Genomic DNA, 21,514 nt, shown 5'->3' with positions numbered 1-21,514 from the left:
CATATTTCATATTCTTGCCTTTCGATCCTTTTTCTGACTTCCCTACCTTTGTTAACTGTCACTAAGGCTTTTAAACTTACAACCATCTTGAATCTTCTATCTCCTTCATTCCTGAATTGTTTCATGGTAACATTAATCACCATAATCAACAATGACACTCCTTTGCAAGGTCTCACATCTGTTCTTTACTTCCCATTTCTACTGTAAGAACTCTTCTTCAGGCTTACCTCATTCCACACCTGTATGATTGCCATAGCCTCCCAAATGATGGTCTCTCTGCTTCTAGTCTCTCCCCTTCCTATTCATTCTGCACACTGCAGCCAGATTTATCTTCCTATTCTGCTATTTTCATATGCCATTCTTTTGCTCAAAAACCTGCCGTGGCTACTCATTGCCTCCAGGATAAAGTCTAGGCCATTCAAGTCTCTGCCTCACTGCATCACTGCCTTTCCAACGTTACCTTCTACTACCACCAATGTGAATGTTCTGCTCCATTTAGACCCATCTCTACATATTTTTCTATCCATGTTATGATTGATCTTTTATGCCTTTGTGTGCATTGGTACCTAGAATACCATCTGACTCTCTCTTTCACTAACACTTATCCATCCTTCAAGACCCATCTGGTATTCAATTTCATTAACCCTTTACTGCTCACATTAGCTTCTGTTCAGTTTTTCTCTGAACTATTACTTATTATAGTTCTTAATTACTTATTGTCCAGATGACCTTTAAATTTTTGTCACATATGTACGCTTTGTCTCCTTCCTCTCTTAAATTTTTAAGAGATTGGTGGGCACAAGCTATTTCTGATACTTCTCTTGACTGTCTCTGCTGTGCTATGCCCATAGTAGATTATCGCTAAATATTCATTAAATGAATGAACCAAATGATGATAATAACATTGGTAAGTTGATAGATAAGTATCAGAACTTATGCATTTTTAAATAACAGAAAAAACAAGAGAGGACAAAGCATTACTCTTTGTGAGTCTCAGGCACAAATTATCATGGTGTTTTTCTTTAGAAAATTACTATGTATAAGCAATAAGGTATAAGCTATTAACAATCCTGAGTACTGGGTTCTAATCCATGTTATGGCATCACTTAACTTAGTGGTCTTGGGCAAACAGTTTCTTGTTTTGGGGTCTCAGTTTCCTCATCTGGAATTGGATGGGTCAATTTCTAAGGTCTAGTTTATTTGTTCATTAATTCAATAAATATTAAGCAATTATTAAATGCCAGGCATTGTTCTAGATAAAAAGAAGTATGAATAAGGCAAAGTCCCTGCCCTCTTGTACATTGTAGCTCATGTTTAACATAACTTTATCCTCACCTTAGTAAAGTAGTGAGGAATAAATATTGACATTTTAGAGACTGGAAAATAAGGGTACCGTGAGGCTTTCCACTGGCATAAAGTAAATTATGTGAAGTCAAACCTAGAAGGCAAATATCCCAAACTCTAACCAGGTGAACTAAACCAGAGACTACAATTTTGCAGACTTGGCCTAAAATAAATACTTGGCATAAAGTGAATTCAGTAGAGTCCAGATATTTGTACCAGCACATTATCAGCTGCTAGATTAGCCTCATTGCAAATGGGATTTTGGCTGCTTTTACAGTAATGTCAATTTTGTATTACAAGTTATTCTTTAGAAAAATAAACCAGGCATTTGTTCCTTTGGAAATCAGTAGGGAAATTCTCCCCTAATTCCCATTAGCTTTATTACTGAAAAGAGGTTAACTTTCAATGATACAACAACATTTCTTGTCTAGGAGAATGGGAAATTACATATTTACTTGCCAAACAGCTCCTCTTTTTCTTTTTGAGCCCCTGTTGGCTTTTCTGAGGTTTATCTCTTGATGTGTATTATATCCTCAGAGGATTTTAATTCATTTTATTAAACATAACCATATTTTGTAAGTCTGCTTTTATTTTTTATCAAAAAATTTTCTCTTTTTAATTTTGTATATTTTTATATTTAATTTTTGTTTTATATTGGAGTATAGTTGATTTACAATGTTGTGTTAGTTTCAAGTGTATAGCAAAGTGATTCAGTTATACATATACATATATCCATTCCTTTTCAGATTCTTTTTCCATATAGGTTATTACAGAATATTGAGTAGAGTTCCCTGTGCTATATAGTAGGTACTTGTTGATTTTCTATTTTATATATAGTAGTGTGCATATGTTAATCCCAAACTCCTAATTTATCCCTTCCCCCTTTGGTAACCATAAGTTTGTTTCTGAAGTCTGTGAGTCTGTTTCTGTTTTGTAAATAAGTTCATTTGTATCATTTTTTTAGATTCCACATATAAGTGATATCATATGATATTTGTCTTTCTCTTTCTGACTTACTTCACTTAGCATGATAATCTCCAGGTCCATCCATGTTGCTGCAAATGGCATTATTTCATTCTTTTTTTATGGCTGAGTAATATTCCATTGTATATATGTACCACATCTTCTTTATCCATTCCTCTGTTGATGGACATTTAGGTTGCTTCCATGTCTTGGCTACTGTAAATAGTGCTGCTGTGAACATTGGGGTGCATGTATCTTTTTGAATTAGTTTTCTCCGGCTATATGCCTGGAGTGGGATTGCTGGATCATATGGTAGTTCTATTTTTAGTTTTTTAAGGAACCTCCATACTGTTTCCCATAGTGGTTGTACCAATTTACATTCCTACCAACAGTGTGGGAGGGTTCCCTTTACTCCACACCCTCTCCAGCATTTATTGTTTGTAGACATTTTGATGATGGCCCTTTTGAGTAGTGTGAGGTGATACCTCATTGTAGTTTTGCTTTGCATTTCTCTAATAATTAGCGATGTTGAGCATCTTTGCATGTGCTTTTTGGCCATCTTGTAAGTCTGCTTTTAAATCTGTTTTCTTATTAAAAAATCTGTTTTCTTCTAATAAGTTCTCCAGTACAATAGAAAAAAAGCAGTATCATTTAGGATTATCAATATAAACCCCATATTTTCTTAATAGGAATCTTATTCTTTGATTCTCAAATCCTGTTGGTGAGTCAACATAACCTAAGTATATGAGTAAGAATTCTTGCCTTATATCTGAGATTTTGTAAAGACTCCCACCAGATTGTAAGCTCTGTAAAATCATGGCCTATGTCTACTTTCCTTACTATTGTAACCCTAGCACTTATCATAGGATCTGGCGCATAGTTGGTGCTCAATGAATATTGTATGTTATTAAATGATTTTTTATCTACCTAGTATCTTAAAATGATTGAAAATTGACTACCATGCTACTAGAAGATATTGGTAAACACAGTTCTTACAACACTTCTGTTTACAGGTATGAGGGCTTGGACCATGTGTTACAGTGTGCCAATTACATCAAGGCTAACAGAAAAAATATTGGATGCACGTTTCCCTACTTGGAGTCATCAGACTATAAAGATTTCTACATCTGTGTTAATGGATCATCAGAATCCCAATTTATCAGACCCAGCTATTTCATTTTTCAGCTTCAAAATATAGGTGAGGTAAACAAACAACTTCAGAACGTTTCCAGTTTAGGCCATTTACAATTGACCATGTGGAAGAGAAGAGATAGAGATAGAGATAGAGATAAAAGAGATACCTACAGAAATGCAAAGCCAGAAAACTGGGGGCCAACAGAGTATGAGGAAGCACTGATTAAATATGAAAGTATGGAAGATAAGGAATTGAATGAGTATAAAGTATCATTTTCATTTAGAACTCACAATTTGTTTCCCAGCTTGAGTCTGTCTGCTATAAAGTATTTTTGTCCAGTGTTAGTGATGGAGTAATTATGGAATCACTTATTCCCAGGCCTCAATAGGCACATGGGTGGATATTTTCTGAGCTTGTGTTCTCAGTCCTAACAGTTACGAGAATGACAGGTTCTAGGGTCAGCCATACCTGGGTCTGAATCTTGAATTTACCACTTTCTAGCTGTATGACTTTGGACGAGTTACTTTTAACGTGTTTCAATTTCCTTATCAGTAAAATGAGGATAATAGAGGACCACCTCATAGATTTATTGTGAGACATGAATAAGTTTATGATGTAACATTCCTGGTTCACTGCCTGACACATCATAAGCTCTAAATACGAATTAGCTATTAATAAAAATAGTAGTAGTAATTTGTTGTGGTAGTTGTTTCTAATGCTATAAAATGGAAAAATGACTGTAATGATTTGGATCATCTAACTTTTCTCTTGGACTTAAATATTTGTTAATATGTAACTTATCAAAAAATGAGTTCCCAAAATAACCAGGTTTCTTAATAAACTAATCTTGGTTGGCAAGCAGCTTTGATTTTAACTCACATTATAGAGAATAGTCTTGAGCCACCTAATTTATCCTGGAGGCTTCTGTTAGTAGGTGTCCCTAGCTTTTGATAAGGGCCACTGCTAAACTTTAATAACCTCCATGTTGAAATTATTTCCTTCTGCTTTTCAGTTAAACCTTTGCCACCAGACTACCTTAGTTTTACTGTGAAGAATTCAGAGGAAATTAACCTGAAGTGGAGCATTCCCAAAGGACCTATTCCAGCAAAGTGTTTCATTTATGAAATTGAATTCACAGAAGATGATACTACCTGGGTGGTATGGATATTGCGTTTATTTGAGAAAATCATAAACATAGCCTTTTAAATAAAATGGCAAACATAAGAACCAAAGTCAGTTGCTATCCACATGAAGAAAAGAACATGACATGTACCTTAGTTTAACTTCCAGAAAACCAAATAATCAAATAATCTAGTGGACAAAAGAAAGATGCTTGCAGTCTGAAAGTATTATCAATCAATTATACCAATTTTTTTAAATTAATTAATTAATTTATTTATTTTTGGCTGTGTTGGGTCTTCGTTTCTGTGCGAGGGCTTTCTCTAGTTGTGGCAAGCGGGGGCCACTCTTCATTGCGGTGCGCGGGCCTGTCACTGTCACGGCCTCTCTTGTTGCGGAGCACAAGCTCCAGACGCGCAGGCTCAGTAGTTGTGGCTCACGGGCCTAGTTGCTCTGCGGCATGTGGGATCTTCCCAGACCAGGGCTCGAACCTGTGTCCCCTGCATTGGCAGGCAGATTCTCAACCACTGCGCCACCAGGGAAGCCCCAATTATACCAATTTTAAAGCTACGTAGGTCCTTAGAGATAATCTAGTCACTTGTTTCCAATATTATGTCAAAAAATTAAAGTTGTCAAGCACATGCATAAGACGGATTGCGAAGATGCCTCATGTAAAAAGAACACAAAACAAAAATCACAAACAAACATAAAAACCACTTCTTGAGGAGCAACTATCAGGTCAAAATCAGAATAGAGCCTGGCAGCGCTACCAGAGAATTGCTTGTAGCAGGGAAGACAGGCTAACTGGGGAAGTAAGCAATGGTTCCAAGACTGATTACCCCCCAGCACCAGCAATGTGGTGATGCCTTTAGCCCCACTGTGTTATATGTTAATTTTATTCATTGGTTTCCAACTTAGGGAGTGGTGGAGACAAGTAGGTGAGCCATTAGTTCTAATCAATTCATTTCACATACAGATGAGAAAACTGGGAGTTGAATACATTTACAAGTCCCAAGGAAGTGAATTGACTTACAATCAAATTATACAGCTAGAACTAGAATCCAGATCTCATTCCCAGCCCACTTTAACCTACATTACATTATGCTGTCTCCCAAGAAAAGTTACAACAAAAGAAAAGCTGTTATTTTGGATGAGTAACACTCTTCAGCTCTTTGAAATACAAAATTTAAGTAATCACTTCAGTGATTTTTTTCTTTTGGTTGTTTTGAGATCATCCAGCCTTGTGTATTCTCATATTGGAAGGGGTAGTTTCATGCCAAGCCCTGAGCACTATTACACTGGTCTTATGATGATTAACCAAAATAAGAATAAGGGAAAAAAGAAGCTTTGTGTATATGAACTCTACAGTTTCCATAGAAACAACATTCACATGATGACTCTTTTTACTAACTCAGTATATATAGCATTTTCCAATTTATGGAATCTGGGAAATTTGACACTAATCCAAAATGGGTGTCATAAGCACTAAAACTACCTAGGAATTTTGCCCTGTCACACATGCCCTTTACTACTAGTAATCCATTATCACTATAGAAAATAATTTAAATATAAATAAGGAAGAAAAATGAAAAATAAAACACCATACAGAGAGTTGACCACTGTTAGGATTTTGGTATATACCTTTCTAGTCATTTGATGCATTTCTTTCATGTAACAAAACCCACTTTGAAAATGACAAATCAAATGGGGTGTGACTACCTGCAGTTAGATCAAATAATGATATCGCATTTTTTCCTTGGCTTTCAGACTACCACAGTTGAAAATGAAATATACATCACAAGAACATCAAATGAAAGCCAGCAATTATGCTTTTTAGTAAGGAGCAAAGTAAATATTTATTGCTCAGATGATGGAATATGGAGTGAGTGGAGTGAAGAACAATGCTGGAAAGGTATAAGATAAAATAACAGTAACTAGAGTATTTCTAGCACTGTTTGAGGAAGAAGATGCCTTACTGGATGTCATAGGTCACTACAGTTCAGTGACACTGGTTATGAAGGTCATAGGGTCAACTCTTCTTCATTATTTTTTTATTGAAGTATAAGTTATAGGTGTACAATATAGTGATTCACAATTTTTAAAGGTTATATATACTCCATTTATAGTTATTATAAAATATTGGCTATATTCCATATTTTTATAGATGTCTATAACATTAATTGAGCTGTATCTTTTCCACATTCCAAGATTTAATAGATTCTGTTTGATTCTTCCTACTTTCATTTGACAAACTAATCTTACCGGTTTTGCTTTGATTTTACTAGTGGATTACTTTCCAGTGGTAGTCTTAGCTCCAAAGTATGGTGGCACTATTCTCGAGCTTCTTACATACTAACTAGATGTTAACCAAATCTGCGTGTATTAGTACCAATTGTAGTCATACATTTACTCTGAAGTTTTACTTACAAGCATATATGTATTTTATCAGAATCTTGACATTATTGTGTGCCTTCTTTATATGGTTTTGAAAAACTATGTGCTCATTATTCAAATTTTTTATAGTCTGTGCCTTTTCCCTATTGAGAGTTAAAGGAATCCATTTATACAATGTTAGAAAGAAGGAGCAATCATAAAATATGTTGACATAGTTATTGAAGAAAATATATTTAAAAAAAGAACAGTAACTAAACTATTTTGCTAACTATTGGCTAGCAAAATAATTTTCTCTCAGTGTATTTTGTAATTATGGAAGTCAAAATACTCTTGCATATAGTCTGTAAACAGAGAAGATAAATTAGCAATCACCACAATCGAACATAGATTTATGGAAAATCTAATGTTCAGTTTTAACTAGTTTAAGAGTCTTGTTATAGTTCAGTCATCAACATCTTGCTTTTCTGACTGTTAGTAAAGAGAATATGCTAGTTCTTTGTGGGGAAGCCTATTTTAATCAATATTTTCCTATGCTTTCAATTTTCAAGAGAACAGCAATCTTAAAGCAAGGATAGGTAGCATACACTCGTTTTTGAGTGTCTGGTACTGTGCCTAATGAATATTTTTCTAATTAATATGTCATCATTAGTAAAATGCACATTCCATTCACTTCCAACACTGATTTAAAGTGACATGATAAAAGACATATTTAAATTAAATATATTTGGGATTGACCTGTACACACTGCTATATTTAAAATAGATAACCAACGAGGACCTACTGTATAGCACAGGGAACTCTGCTCAGTACTCTGTAATAAACCTAAATGGGAAAAGAATTTGAAAAAGAATAGATACATGTATATGTATAACTGAATCACTTTGCTGTACACCTGAAACTAATACAACATTGTTAATCAACTAGACTCCAATATAAAATTAAAAATTAAAAAAAGAAAATAAACTTTCATAGAAGACAAAAAATAGCAATATAAACTAAAAAATCTTGAGAATGAGGCAAAATATTATTGTATTTCACAGTATACTGGCTTTATCAATAGAAAATATTAATAGTTGTTTGAAATTGAAGGAGATTAACTCAGCATTGCTCTTTCACATAAAGGTATATAAGTACATATACAGATATAGGTGCAAACATAATGGCATTTCTATCAATCATTCATCTCCTTTTATGTTGTTCCATTATAATAGAATTTGTGTTTGACTGTAATCTCCCTATTAATATAGTTGTATCATTGTTCTCTTTCATACATCAAATATTTATTAAGCACTTACTATGTGTCAGACTCTTTCAGGCACTGGAGATATAGCAGTAAAAGAAAAATCCTTGTCCTCATGGAATTTATATTTTATTCCCAAGTTGAGTAGAGATAGATAATAAATAAAGAAGCCAAATATATCATATAATCACTAAGGGCTATGGAGAAAAAATAGGCAGAGAGAGGAAGAACTCAATTAACTAAAGATATATAGAATCAGAAAGAATACTTACTTGTTCTGTTTTTCATTTTTGTCACTAATATAAGAAATCTGGAGACTCTGTGGACCTGACATTGAGAAAGTCATGCCCTGAATTATATCTTGTTATTATTCAGTGCATGGTTTAAAGTAGATATCGTGAGTTTTTAGGCATATCCTCAAAATATACATCCTTTTATGTATTTTACATGCAATCTTTTTTTTTAATTGAAGAATAGTTGATTTACAATGTTGTTTTTTTGTTTTTTGTTTTTGTTTTTTAAATTTTTTTAATATACACTTAACTGTGTTATTTATGGCAGATTTCTTTTGCCCTGATGGGTATCTCTTGGTAGAATCTTAATAAATTTCAGATTAGGAACAACGACTTTCCTGAGATGCATGTGGTCTTTAGTTCTTTCGGACATTTCTTATTGGATGTTTTAAGTTATAGAAAAATAGCACAATAATTTTTTTTGGAAATGACTATAAGATTAACTCTACTGGAACTTCACAAAAGAAGCCTGTTTTCCCACTGTTAATTTTGCATGCCAAAAAACTTACGCTATTAGTCATTTCTCTGGATTATATCCTTGCAATTCTTAACTGAACTGAGCCTATGAATTTGGTAATTTTCTAGTAGAAAATAAGATCCTAAGGGAATAGGACAAAGAAAAATGTGGGGTTGGAGGTAGGTTTGAGTATAGATATAGGCCTAGGATTCGAAGTGTTCCATAGTATTTCAAAACATGTGGGAGATACTAGTTTTAGAAGGACAAGCTTTGTGTACTTTTAAGTTTATCTAGTGATTGCTCATTTCTTGCTATGCAGACAAACCATTAAAACTTCATCCCTAAAAAAAGAAAAAAAAAAAAAAGAAGAGAAAAACCTCATCTCTTTAGTCTCCAGAATGTAAGGCAACTTTTAAAACATGACCTTTAAAGACTAGCTCCATTATTTGCACTGAGACTTTTATTGAAGACCTGCTTTCACTCACTACATCATTGTATGATATAATGTAAACATTTGAGTTATTGAGAGTTAAGAGATACTCAAGACATGTTTATCTAATCACTTGGCTAACGTTTTATCATTTTGTTATTATGAAAAATTCGCAAGGTCAAATTTTAAACAAAATCATATAAGAAAATAAGAATGGGGCTTTAGGTAGTTATTTTTCTAAGCAAAATAAAGAGCTGTCACAGTTCAGTAAAGCAGTACAGCAAAAAAGTGCACAAATGAAAGGAATGCTGTTCTCAAGCATCACTATGGTATCTATGGCAAATAGGCAGAAGTTGCCAAGTTTAACTCAGTTCTTCACCATTTACTAGTTTATTTATAAAATAATTCAGTTTTTAAAATAATTGTACACATCTAACCCTTCCCCCTTTTTTGGTGATTTTAATCCTAGGTGACATATGGAAGGAAACCTTAATATTTTTCTTGATACCATTTGCTTTTGTCTCATTACTTGTTTTGTTAATAACTTGCCTGCTTTTGTATAAGCAAAAAAATTTGCTGAAAACGGTAAGTTGTATGACATTACAATGTTTAGTCTGAGATAGTAGATAAAAAATATTTTGCATTTAGAACTGATGGACCTACATTTTATAATTTTGCCTGTACACTGTGAGTGTTCGTTGATGTTGTGTAGACTATGATAATGTCTTCAGGGAAAGTACAGTAATTTAAAAAATCAACCCTAAAAAGCTACGTTTTGGGGTGGATTTACTTTTGAATGAAATATAAGAATAATGCTTTAGAACATGAAACACTATTTACCTCTAGATAAAGGAAAAATATGAGAATTACAGGAGAAAAGCAGGATTGGGGAAAGGAAAGAGTGACTTAAAATGGACATAGACTGAGATATACTACTAGTGTGCCACAGGCAAAAGATCACAAAGATTAAAAAAACTTGGTGCGTACCCTGCAAGAGCTCACACTCTAGTTAGAGGAGCTAGAATCTATACAAAAAAAATAACCTTCATTATGAGCTGATTTTAGCTGATTGCTATTTGAGTTATACAGATAATGCTATAGAATTTCAGAAGATGGAGGGACCACTATGGGTTGGTGAGCTTTAAGGAGGAAGTGTGACTTGGAGAAAAAATATCTTAATGCCAAGTCTTTTAAAGATAAAGAGAACTGTGAATGTGTGTGAAATGTTTTGCTTTATTTCTCTGCTGAATGCTTTTTTGTCTATTTCTCTGAGTTATTAATCTAAGTGAAATAGTTTGTGTTATTAATGACTGTTAATAATGGAGTCCTTTCTTAATTTCAGATTTTTCATACAAAAAAAGAAGCCTTTTCTAATCAGGAGATACACTGATGACTCAGTAAATTCCAGGCTTATGGCCAAATGTTAAACAAGAGTCTTATCAAACTGATTTTTTTCCCCAAATGTTGAATAAATCTTATCTTGAAAGCATTGTTGTATTTAAGTAGGCATTAGATTATTAAAATCCTCAACTAGTAGCAAATTATCTGAATCCTATTAACAGATTTTTTTCTTGTTAAAAACAAAGTTCAACCAATTAAATTGACGATCTAATTGGCTTTATTAGATGATTTATGAATCAGGCAGTATCCCTTCTAGCAAGTAGAGGGGTGCTCTGAGGGGTTGTACAAAACAAAAGGTTTTTATAGGAAGAAGGATGGGCAAGGGTCCTATTAGCAAAAGAAAAAAAAAAAAGATTATTTTTAGGCCAAGACATCTTTTTTGAGGGGGAAGGGAAAGGAAAGGGTTTTATCATGCAGATTGCCTCTTCTTCCTCTTAGGGGATGTAGAGGGCCCATGTGGCAGATGACCTCATTGGTGCTGACCAGAAAATTCCAGGCTGGTTGATTAAGATTACATTTCTGGGGAAGGTCAAAACTGCAGTTAGGTTAGTTGTTAAATCTAGGTTTGGTATCATGGGCTTTAGCACAAGTTATGCCTTTTTGGGCCTGTGGTTTTTCTCTTTAACATTCCTCAATCCAAGATGAGAGTGCTGCATGTAGAAAAGTCAAGGGAGGGCTCAGAATCTAATCTGTGATGTATTCATAAAACAATGTGATTTTGTGACTTGCACTGAGCCATAGAGATATTGTCAAATCTTGGAAGATGAGATTCTAGTTTTTTTTCACATTGCACTTGGGATGAAATTATTCACCATGAATAAGGTTGTTTGGCTTTAAAAATAACCTGTGGAGAGGATTAATAAGAAGCAAGAAGTTTTAAATACATTCATAGTCTAAATGTGTGCTTCACATTTCCTCAAAAGGTGGGAAGAATGCAGTGCTTAAAAAGGCTGAAAATAATGAAATGACTAGAGATCATATTCGAAATATTCAGATATCACAAACTACACAATACAAGCCTGAGAGTTTCCTATACTAGTTGGCAGGCAGTATTTCCTACTTTCTGGTGGTGTGATTTTTTTTTTTTTTTTTTATTAGTTCAGAGACCAAAAGGCACAAGCCTCTGAAATCAGTAAGAAGCCTTTCAAAGTATGTGCAAACTTCAGACTAATTGACAGTTGACTTCTAGGAGAAGACGTGGCAACCTAGTTATAGACAGTTACTTTAAAATTTAGAGAATAATGACCTACAGATTACAATCAAGTTTTAATTTGGATCAATATCTAGTATTATTCATAATAGTTCTACTCTGTGGTCCACAGACCAATAGAGTGGGCATTACCTGGGAGCTTATTAGAAGAAATGCAGAATTCAGGCCCCAACCCAGATGTACTCAGTTAGCAATCTGCATTTTAACAACATCCCCAGGTGATTCATTTGCACATTCAATTTGAAAAACACTAATATATTGCAGTATTCTAGGATGAAAAAGACTAAAATAATATAATGGAGAGGTAAGCCCAGGGGCAGAGTAACTATAGCTTTGACTATCATTGGCACTGATCATCTATCTCTAAAAGGGGGAAAAAGAGCTAAAACTGAGATGTAAAGCAGAATACCATCCTCTACTATCACTTGTGATCAGTGATAGGATGCACCACCATTTCCTCAAGTAGACCTATCCTTGTTAAACATTAAAACCCCCAAGGTAATATGAATTAAGACATAATATGTTTGGCAAATTACTCTCAATTCAGGGCTTGCTAAAGTTCTTAGTGTGTTAAGGGATTGTGGGGAGGAAGAAGGAGTGTGGAGGGGAGAGGTCATGGCTAGGCAGGTAAATCGCAGGCAATCCCATCCTTGGAGGCTGAGTGGGTCTTTGGGACCTAGTATTTCAATTCCCCTGTTCAGAACATGCATAGCAAGCTCTTCTAATCAAAGATTTCTGGAATCCCTGCCATAAACTTAGCAGTCCCTACCAGAATTGCCCCAATAAACTGGCTATGACAACCATGTGGCACCAAATCTGGACAGAGCTGGACCTTGCAAAAGGACCCCTGGAACTCCCGGCCTGCTAGCTGTATAGGTTTATTAACCATTAAGTAATGTGACCCCAAATTTCTGAAATTGAATTTTTTGAAATTGAATTTTTTGAAATGGCTCTCTCTCTTTATTTTTGTTTTGCATTATGATAGAGTTTTAAGGTACTGAATATTTCCCAAATGCTTGGTATATACAGAGTGCCTTAAGCCATGGTCCCCCTCTTGGCCATCTGTCTTCTGCCACCTAGGGCTGCCCTAGCCCCTTACTTTGAAACCCCTCCCCTGGGCTATGCCAGCAACTAAGGAATAATACCTTTTATATCAGGAGTTCCCTAGGATCCTACTCTTGGGCAAAAGTGAGTGAGGATCCTTCATGGATATGTGTCCTGTGCAGTTACACAGGGCCCTACTCCTGGATGCTTGGAAGGGCCTCAGCCATGGTTTAATGATCTGCTGTCACCATCTTGAAAATTTTAATCATTTTTGAAGAAGGGGCCCCATATTTTACTCTTTACTGTATCCTGTTATTTATGTAGCCACTCCTGAGAGCCAGCATCAGTTCTGATTTAGTTTTCTCAGGATGTACCATTAAAACATTTTGGACATCACCCCTGGTTTTTTATATCAGTAAATCAATAATTAGAACCTTAGAAATCACTCACCACCCACCCATGCATCCATTCATTTGTCCATCCTTCAATCCAGTTCAACATTTATTGCACAATACCATATTCCAGACACTGTGATAGTCACTAAAATAGCCATCCAGCCTGAGACAGTCATTTGCTTGAAGGGGAGAGAAGTGACATTTATTGAGTGTCTACTATGAGTCAACTTCTATGCTAGGTGCTTTATATAACACTATTTCAATAGTCTTTCAATCCTCATCACAATCTGAGAGGTATATAAAGTGCCCATGTTATAAATAAGGAAAAACTTAGGTTAACTAATACATTTAAAGTGTTAAAGCTAGAATGGGAATTCATTATTATTTCCATGCTCTGAACAGTCCTAGGTTCATTCACTCTAAAAATAAGTTATTTGAAAAAGCACTCCTAGATTGGTGGCATGAGGAGCTCGATGGAGCCTCTCTATCAGCAAAACAACCATAACTGGTAAAAATTATTTTAAAAAAACAAATATTTGAAGTATCTAGAAATTGCTCTAAAAGCCTACAGCAAATGGAGAAACATTTACTCAAGAAAATCTGGTAAATCTTGGTAAGATCAGCTAGAGTCTATGGCGTTTGAACCGTGAACTATTCCCTACCTCCCACCTTTCCCAGCTCAGTGCAATGGGAACTCTATTCCAGGTGGGTGTAGCTAATAACACGGGACTTGCTCTTTTTCCAGATTTCAGTTTAAGACAATGACTTCTCCCCAGGAGGGGTTGGCCACCAGCATTCTTTATCCTTCCCAGCTCTGTTGCAGAAGCTCTTTTCCAGGCAAGAGAGATCGGAGGCTCCCTTCCTCCACCCAGCTCACATGCATAGGACAGAAACTCTACCCCAGGCATAGTAAGCTGAGAATACTAGGCTTCAATAATCTTCACACCAGTTTCCCTGTAGGGCAGAGGTTCCATTCTGTGAGAGACAAACCAAGAAGACCAGCGATGCCCCATCCCCTCCTGCCTCCCAGCCTAGAGTCTTGCTTGTAACGGGTGGCACTGCAAGAGTAAAAGTTCCTGCCCCCATCTCTGGAGCAGTAGCACAGAGGTTCTGCAAAGGGTGAGAGTCAGGCCATAAGAACAGAGAGCTGTGTAGCTCTCCCTGACTTTATTTGGAATAGAGACTGAGGAAGTTCAAGTCTAAGGGTGCTGTAAAGAAATGCAGATTTTGCTGGTGAGGAAACATAACACAAAAAGGCAGAAGAGGAGATAGAGCTATATAACCTTTCTATATGTCACTGTCTTTAAGTTAGTATAAATCTGAAGTAGATCTAATAAGTTAAGCTGTATACTGAAAGTCCACTTAACCACTAAGAAAATAAATATAAATACAGAGAACAATCTTTACAGTAATTCAAATGCTACACTGAAAACATTTACAAAATGAAGGCAATAAAGCGGAAAAAGAAAGAGCAAAACATGAGTCAGAAAAAACAAAAAGTAAAATGACAGTCATAAATTCAATCATATTAATAATGACATAAAAGAAGGCTATATGAGGGCTATATGTACTCATTATTTCCCAGTTCCTCTCATTGGACAAGAGTTTGAGAAACGTACATGTGAGTGTGTACGCATGTGTGTGTGTATCCTCCTTATATACCTCAGGCTCTGCTATGACAAAATGCTGGATTGTCCCCAACCCATGTGAATAACTTTCGCAACCTGCTCAGACTCTCTGACACCCCACTCCAGGCCACCCTTTCACAAACATGCCCCCCTTACCCTGCTTGGGCTTTGATATTTTGTGCTGGGACTCCCCCATGTGCAGATACTCTCCTTGTTCCACTCAGCCTCTAACTGCCCACACAGGTATGCCCCACCTCCATGCATGGATGCCCTCCTCACCTTGCTTGGCCGCTAACTTTCTACACTAGCCTGCCTCCCCTTTTTGGATTTCCTCTTCTCTGGACTTAGGCTCTTACTCTGCATGCCAGGCCAGCCTCCTATTTAATATCCTCCTGACTAAACTGACTTCTTGTGTCAAGCTGCTCGGCTCTGTGAATGCCTCTTAATCACACTTGGCCACTGACTGCCCATGACAAGTCCTAGCGTGGTCATCCTGTTTACCCTGCTCACGTTCTGACATCTCATACTACACACCTCCCTCCCCTGCTTTTGTGGATCTTAATCACCTCACCCTATTTGAGTTCTGACTCCCCATACTAGGCTACTCTGACTGCATGGGTATTCTCTTCACCCCCACTTCACCTCTAACATATCGCTCTGGGTCACTATGGTTCCACTCCTCCCTGTCATGGATGCCTATCTTGATCTATCTCACCTAATTGCTTTATGATGAGCTGCTCAGCAAGAGGAAGAAGGGGAAGGAAGGGGGGTCTTGAATCTGGAAGGACAAGTGGGCATTGCCAATCAAAGATAGATAAAGGGTATTTTGGGTAGGGAACTTATATGTGAATTATGAGGTATAGAAAAATAAGTTTTCAAGCTTATATTTTTGCCAGAAGGTTACTAAATAATTGCATCACAATTTGTTGAACAAACTCTCTTCTCCCGATGCAAAATGACACCTTCTACCTTTATCATATACTTAATTTGTATGCGTATGTGTGTGTGTGTGTGTGTGTGTGTATCTTAGTCTGCTTGGGATGCTATAACAAAATACCACACACTGGGTTACTTATGAACAACAGAAATTTATTTCTCACAGTTCTGGAGGCTAGAGGTATAAAATCAGGGTACCAGCATGGCCAAGTGAGGGCCCTTTTCTGAGTTGCCGACTTCTTTTGTATTCTCACATGGTGAAATGGGGCTAGGGAGCTATGTGGATTCTCCTTTGTAAGAGCATTAATCCCCATTCTTGAGGGCTCCACCCTCATGACCTAAGCATCTCCCAAAGGCCCCACCTCCTAATATTATCACACTGGACATTAGGTTTTCAACATGAATTTTGTGGGGACACAAACATTCAGACAAGAGCTGTGTGTGTGTGTGTGTCTGTGTGTGTGTGTGTAGTTGAGTTTATTTCTGGGCTCTCTTCTTGCCTAGTGAGCTGTAAGTCTAATCATGTACCAGTACTAGTCATGTACCAGTACTTCTCTATTTAACTATGTAGTCTAATAATATGCTTTAATATCTAGTAAGGATAGCCCTCCATGCTCATTAGTCTTCTTTTTCAGAAATTTCCTGCCTCTTCTTAAATGTTTATTTTTCCACATATATTTTAGAATTAGCTTGTTTTATTCCCCACACCAATCATATTGGTATTTTTGTTGAGATCTCATCATAATTATAGAATAATTTGTGGGAAAATTGATATCTGTACAAAGTTTTTCCAATCCAAAAAAATAGGTATCTTTCCATTTTGTCAGGTATTATGTTGTGTTTTTCAGTAGCATTTCAGAGTTGTCTTCAAATAGCTATTGCATGTTTCTTGTTAAATATATTCCTAAGTAATTATCTGTTTGTAGCTTTTGTAAACGGTGTCTTCCATTATAAATGTAATTGGTTGTTAGTATATAGGAACACTTTGTTTTATATATTGTTATTTTTACCCAGCCATCTTGCTCAATTCCTTTAAAGTACAGTTGTCCCTCGTTATCTGTGGGAGATTAGTTCCAGGACATCCCGCCCCCACCACAGCAGATGCCAAAATCCACAGATGCTCAGGTCCCTTATATAAAGTATCATAATATTTTAGTTTTTGCATATAACCTACACACATCCTCCCATATACTTTAAATCGTCTCTAGATTATTTATAATACCTAATACAATGTAAATGGTATGTAAATAGTTGTAAATACAATGTAAATTCTATGTAAATAGTTGCCAGCACATCATAAATTCAAGTTTTGCTTTTTGGAACTTTCTGAAGTTTTTTTTTTTTTTTTTAATCCACACTTAGTTGAATCCTTGGATGCGAAACCCATGGATAGGAAAGGCCAACCGTATATAATAATTTTCTCTTGGGGTCTCCAGATATACGATTATGTCATCAGCAAATAATGCTAATGTTACCTCCATCACTCTAGTTTTTAAAAATAAACTTAAAAAAATCCTAGAACAATTTTAGATTTACAAAAAAAAGCAAAGATAGTACAGAGAGTTCCCATATATCACACATATTATTATTAACTAGAGTCCCTACTTTATTTCTAAGATTTTTCCTACTAAGATTTCCTTAGTTTTTACCTAATGTCCTTTTTCTGTTCCAGGAACCCATCCCAGATCCCACATTACATTTAGTAACCATGTCTCCTTAGGCTCCTCTTGGCTGTGACAATTTCTCAGGCTTTCCTTATTTTTTATGACCTTGATAGCTTTGAGGACTACTAGTCAGGTATTTTATAAAATGTCCCTCAACTTGGATTTGTCTGATGTTTTTCCTATTAGCCTGGGACTATGGATTTTGGGGGAGGAAGACCACAGAGGAGGAGTGTCCTTTTCATCGAATGATACCAAGGTTACATACTATCAACATGACTTGTCCCTGTTAATGTTGACCTTGACCACTTGGCTGAAGTAGAGTTTGTCAGGTTATTCCACTGTAAAGTTACTCTTTTTCTCCCTCTCCATATTGTTGTATTTTGGGGGAAGGAAGTCACTCTGTGTAGCTCAATCTTAAGGAATAGGGAGTTATACTCCACCTCCCTGAGAGCAGAATTACCTACATAAATTATCTGGAATTCTTCTGCATGGGAAATTGGTCTACTCTCTCACGTTTGTTTATTCAATCATTTATTTCTATCAATGTGAACTCATAGATATTTATTTTATACTTTGGGGTCTCATCCAATATTACTTTATTTATTGTGTTGCTCATATTGTTACAGCTTTGGCTATTGGGAGGTCTTTCCTGTCTTCTTTGACATAACCCCATCACTGTGGGGTTTTTTTATTTTTTAGCACTTCCTTACTTTATGACACAATAAGCTCCTCCAGGCTCATCTTCTATATTTCCTCTCTGAGCCCTAGAATCAGTAATTTCTCCAAGAAGCCTGGTTACTTTTATTGGAAAATAGTATTAGGAACCAAGATCTGTGCTTATTTCTATGTTGTTGTTTCTTTCAGATTTTGGGAGCATCATTTCTTTTAGACCATTTCAGCTAACAGAACAAAGAAATATATGTGTGTATACTCATATCTCATAATCATATCATATACTCAAATCATATTAGTTATATACACAGATATCTATAAATATTTCTATATATAAATATTTCTGTTTAAAAGTTATACTGATATATCCAACACAGTGATTGGACAGGTAACAGTGATTACCACGTGAATCACTTTTCTATCTATAACCTCCCACTCCAACAGTGAGAAACCTGTCTCCCAGCATCTGCCATCTATTTAATTAGTTGTTAAGTTCAAGTATACATGTATAACAATATCAGGATTGTTAACCTGTACCCCCATGAGAAAGAACATTATCAACTAGAGTACAGTGCTTTTTTCTTTCGCTTTTAGTCTTACAAACTCTGATCATTTCCCAAGTTACTTGTCAGCACCGTTTTCCTCCACCCCTTAGTGAGGTTGTTTCATACATTTGTAATATAGTTAGATTGTTTAGTCAAATTCTGCATTCCATTCTCGATGTCAAAATATTTTTTTTCATATGCATACATTAAGATTCACTTTTTGTGCTGTAAAGTTCTATGGGTTTTGACAAATGTGTAATGTCACGTATTTACCATAACATCATACAGAATAGTTTCACTGCCCTGAAAAATCCTCTATACTACACCTGAATCCCTGGCAACCACTGATATTTTTATTTATAGCTTTACCTTTTCCAGAATGTCATATAATTGATATCATGCAGTGTATAGCCTTTTTCAGACTAGCTTATTTTACTTAGCAACATGCATTCAAGTTTCATCCATCTCTTTTCATGATTTGATAGCTCATTTCTTTTTATTCCTGAATAATAATCTGTTATATTGATGTACCATAGTTTGCTTATCCATTCAGCTGTTAAAGGACATCTTGGTTGCTTCCAGTTTGTGTGTGTATGTGTGTGTGTGTATGTGTGGGTGAGAGAGAGAGAGATTATGAATAAAGCTGGTATAAAGTTTGTGTGCATGTTCTTGTGTGGGTATTAGCTTTCACATCAGTTGGTTAAATATCTAGGAGCATAACTGCTAGATCATATGGTAAGACAATGTTTAGCTATGTAAGAAATTGCTTCCAGAGTGACTGTACCATTTTGCATTCCCACTAACAATGAATGAGAGTTCCTGTTGCTCCTCATCTTTGCCAGTAATTGGTATTGTCAGATTTTTGGATTTGACCATTCCAATAAGTGTGTAGTGGTATCTCATTTTAATTCACAAGTATACTTTAAAAAGTTATCTTATTTCCATATTTCCACTGTAGCATTTACATTGTGTTTTTTTTTTTTTATAAATTTATTTATTTATTTATTTATTTATTTATTTATTTTTGGCTGTGTTGGGTCTTCGTTTCTGTGCGAGGGCCCTCTCCAGTTGCGGCGAGCGGGGGCCACTCTTCATTGCGGTGCGCAGGCCTCTCACCGTCGCGGCCTCTCGCTGCGGAGCACAGGCTCCAGACGCGCAGGCTCAGCAGTTGTGGCTCACGGGCCCAGCCGCTCCGCGGCAGGTGGGATCCTCCCAGACCAGGGCTCGAACCCGTGTCCCCTGCATTGGCAGGCAGATTCTCAACCACTGCGCCACCAGGGAAGCCCTACATTGTGTTTTATTACCATAATTTCCACAGGTGTTTTATCTTTAATCTTATGTTTAAATAGATCCACTGCTCAACAAAACTTCTGCTGCTGTTTATACCATCAGTTCTTACTTTGCTAAATTTGTCCTCTAATAATTTTTTTCATTTATATTGGAAAATATTTATTTCTAATTGAACAACACTGTCCACATTTTCTTTTCCTGAGTTTAATGCTTCTACACAAAAGTTTAAGTTCAGCATGAACTTCTCCCACTTTTTATTGTTTGTTTTGTTTTTTGTCTGAGTGTCCAAAGGAGTCTTTCTGTTTCTGAAATCCAGGAACTTTACTAGGATAATGTCTTAATGTCTGTTTTTCTTGGAATGTCATGTGTTCTTTAACATATAAATTCAAATATTTCTTTGAATTTAAGGAAATTTCCTAGTATCAAGCTCTTGAACAATTTTTTCTCATCTAATTTGTCCTTCCCTTTTTCTGGGAAGCCAATTATGTATGTGTTGGATCTCCTAGTTATGTCTTAAAAAGTCAACAGTTTCTTTCTAATTCTTTTAAATTCTTTTCCATTTTTTAAAAACCACTTTTCTCAGGTCAGTCTTCCTATTTCTTTCAGTGATTTTAATTATGTTTCTATTCCTTTTTGCTGCTTCCAAAATGGCCTTAATTTCTGTGATAGTTTAATTTTTTTCTTCTACTTTCCTGAACTTTTCCAACTCATTTCAATCTTCTTCTGTCATCTTAACCTTTCTTGAGAATTTTATTTTGTGTCCTTTATTTTTTTTAAAGACAAGGTGTTTTTTCCATTCACATCTTTGAATTCTTAGCTATATGTTTGGTCATGATTTGCCCCTGTTTCACAGCAATATGTTTTAGTGAATACTGTTCATCTACTATTTGTTTACCTTTTTCTTCTTTCTTTTCTTGTAGCATATTTGCTACATATATGGTTCCTTTAAAATTATAATTTGGCAGGTTCCCAAACTCCACGAGGACAGGAGCTCCTTTGTTCAGGACGCTGCCCTATGTGTCTCTTCATCTGGCTGTTGGAAAACTGCTGTCAGGCAAGGAGTCTCCTCCATTCTGCCTTATTGTAATTGACCAAAAATCTATTTCATGAAAGCCATCAAAAGACAAGAATCAAACGGTTCCTGGACCAGCATTTGTATCCAGAATTCAATTCTAATGGCACTGCTTTAGTTGTTAATTTCCATCACAGCTGTACATAATGGGCTTTCTCAGACTTCAATTCATGATTCCTGGGAGAGCTGTGAAAAAAAGAGAACCTCGTCTTGGTGCTCCAGCCTGATGTCAGGCCTGAGCCTCCAAGGTGGGAGAGCCAAGTTCAGGAGTTCAGGACATTG

General features: G+C 35.9%; 2 protein-coding genes and 1 long non-coding RNA gene across 9 annotated transcripts in view; 2 read left to right on the top strand and 1 right to left on the bottom strand.

Annotated features, from left to right (window-relative positions):
* LUZP4 (leucine zipper protein 4) overlaps nucleotides 1-21,514 on the bottom strand; it is a 389,928-nt gene that overhangs the window by 249,005 nt on the left and 119,409 nt on the right. The window lies entirely within an intron of this gene.
* The window catches only part of IL13RA2 (interleukin 13 receptor subunit alpha 2), a 139,456-nt gene that overhangs the window by 34,757 nt on the left and 83,185 nt on the right, over nucleotides 1-21,514 (top strand). For 3 of the 6 annotated variants that reach the window (XR_014239577.1, XM_082377393.1, XM_082377392.1), the window contains exons 5-7: nucleotides 3,321-3,505; nucleotides 4,455-4,600; nucleotides 6,329-6,473. Coding sequence is in view for 5 of the 6 variants with exons in the window: in XM_082377393.1 (XP_082233519.1) it covers nucleotides 3,321-3,505; nucleotides 4,455-4,600; nucleotides 6,329-6,473 (476 nt within the window). In the remaining variant the exon portion in view is untranslated. Of the gene's footprint in view, nucleotides 1-3,320; nucleotides 3,506-4,454; nucleotides 4,601-6,328; nucleotides 6,474-9,844; nucleotides 9,961-10,717; nucleotides 18,694-21,514 lie in introns of those variants that run through there. The other 3 variants (XM_082377391.1, XM_082377390.1, XM_082377389.1) reach the window with 2 other exon arrangements.
* Nucleotides 1-21,514, top strand: part of LOC309620815 — a 333,501-nt gene that overhangs the window by 241,953 nt on the left and 70,034 nt on the right. The gene's annotated exons all lie outside the window — the stretch shown is intronic.

Source organism: Balaenoptera borealis (assembly GCF_965194805.1).
Source record: "Balaenoptera borealis genome assembly, chromosome: X".
NCBI lineage: Eukaryota > Metazoa > Chordata > Mammalia > Artiodactyla > Balaenopteridae > Balaenoptera > Balaenoptera borealis.
Note: the sequence above shows the minus strand (reverse complement) of the source record. Positions and strands in the feature narration are given on the sequence as shown.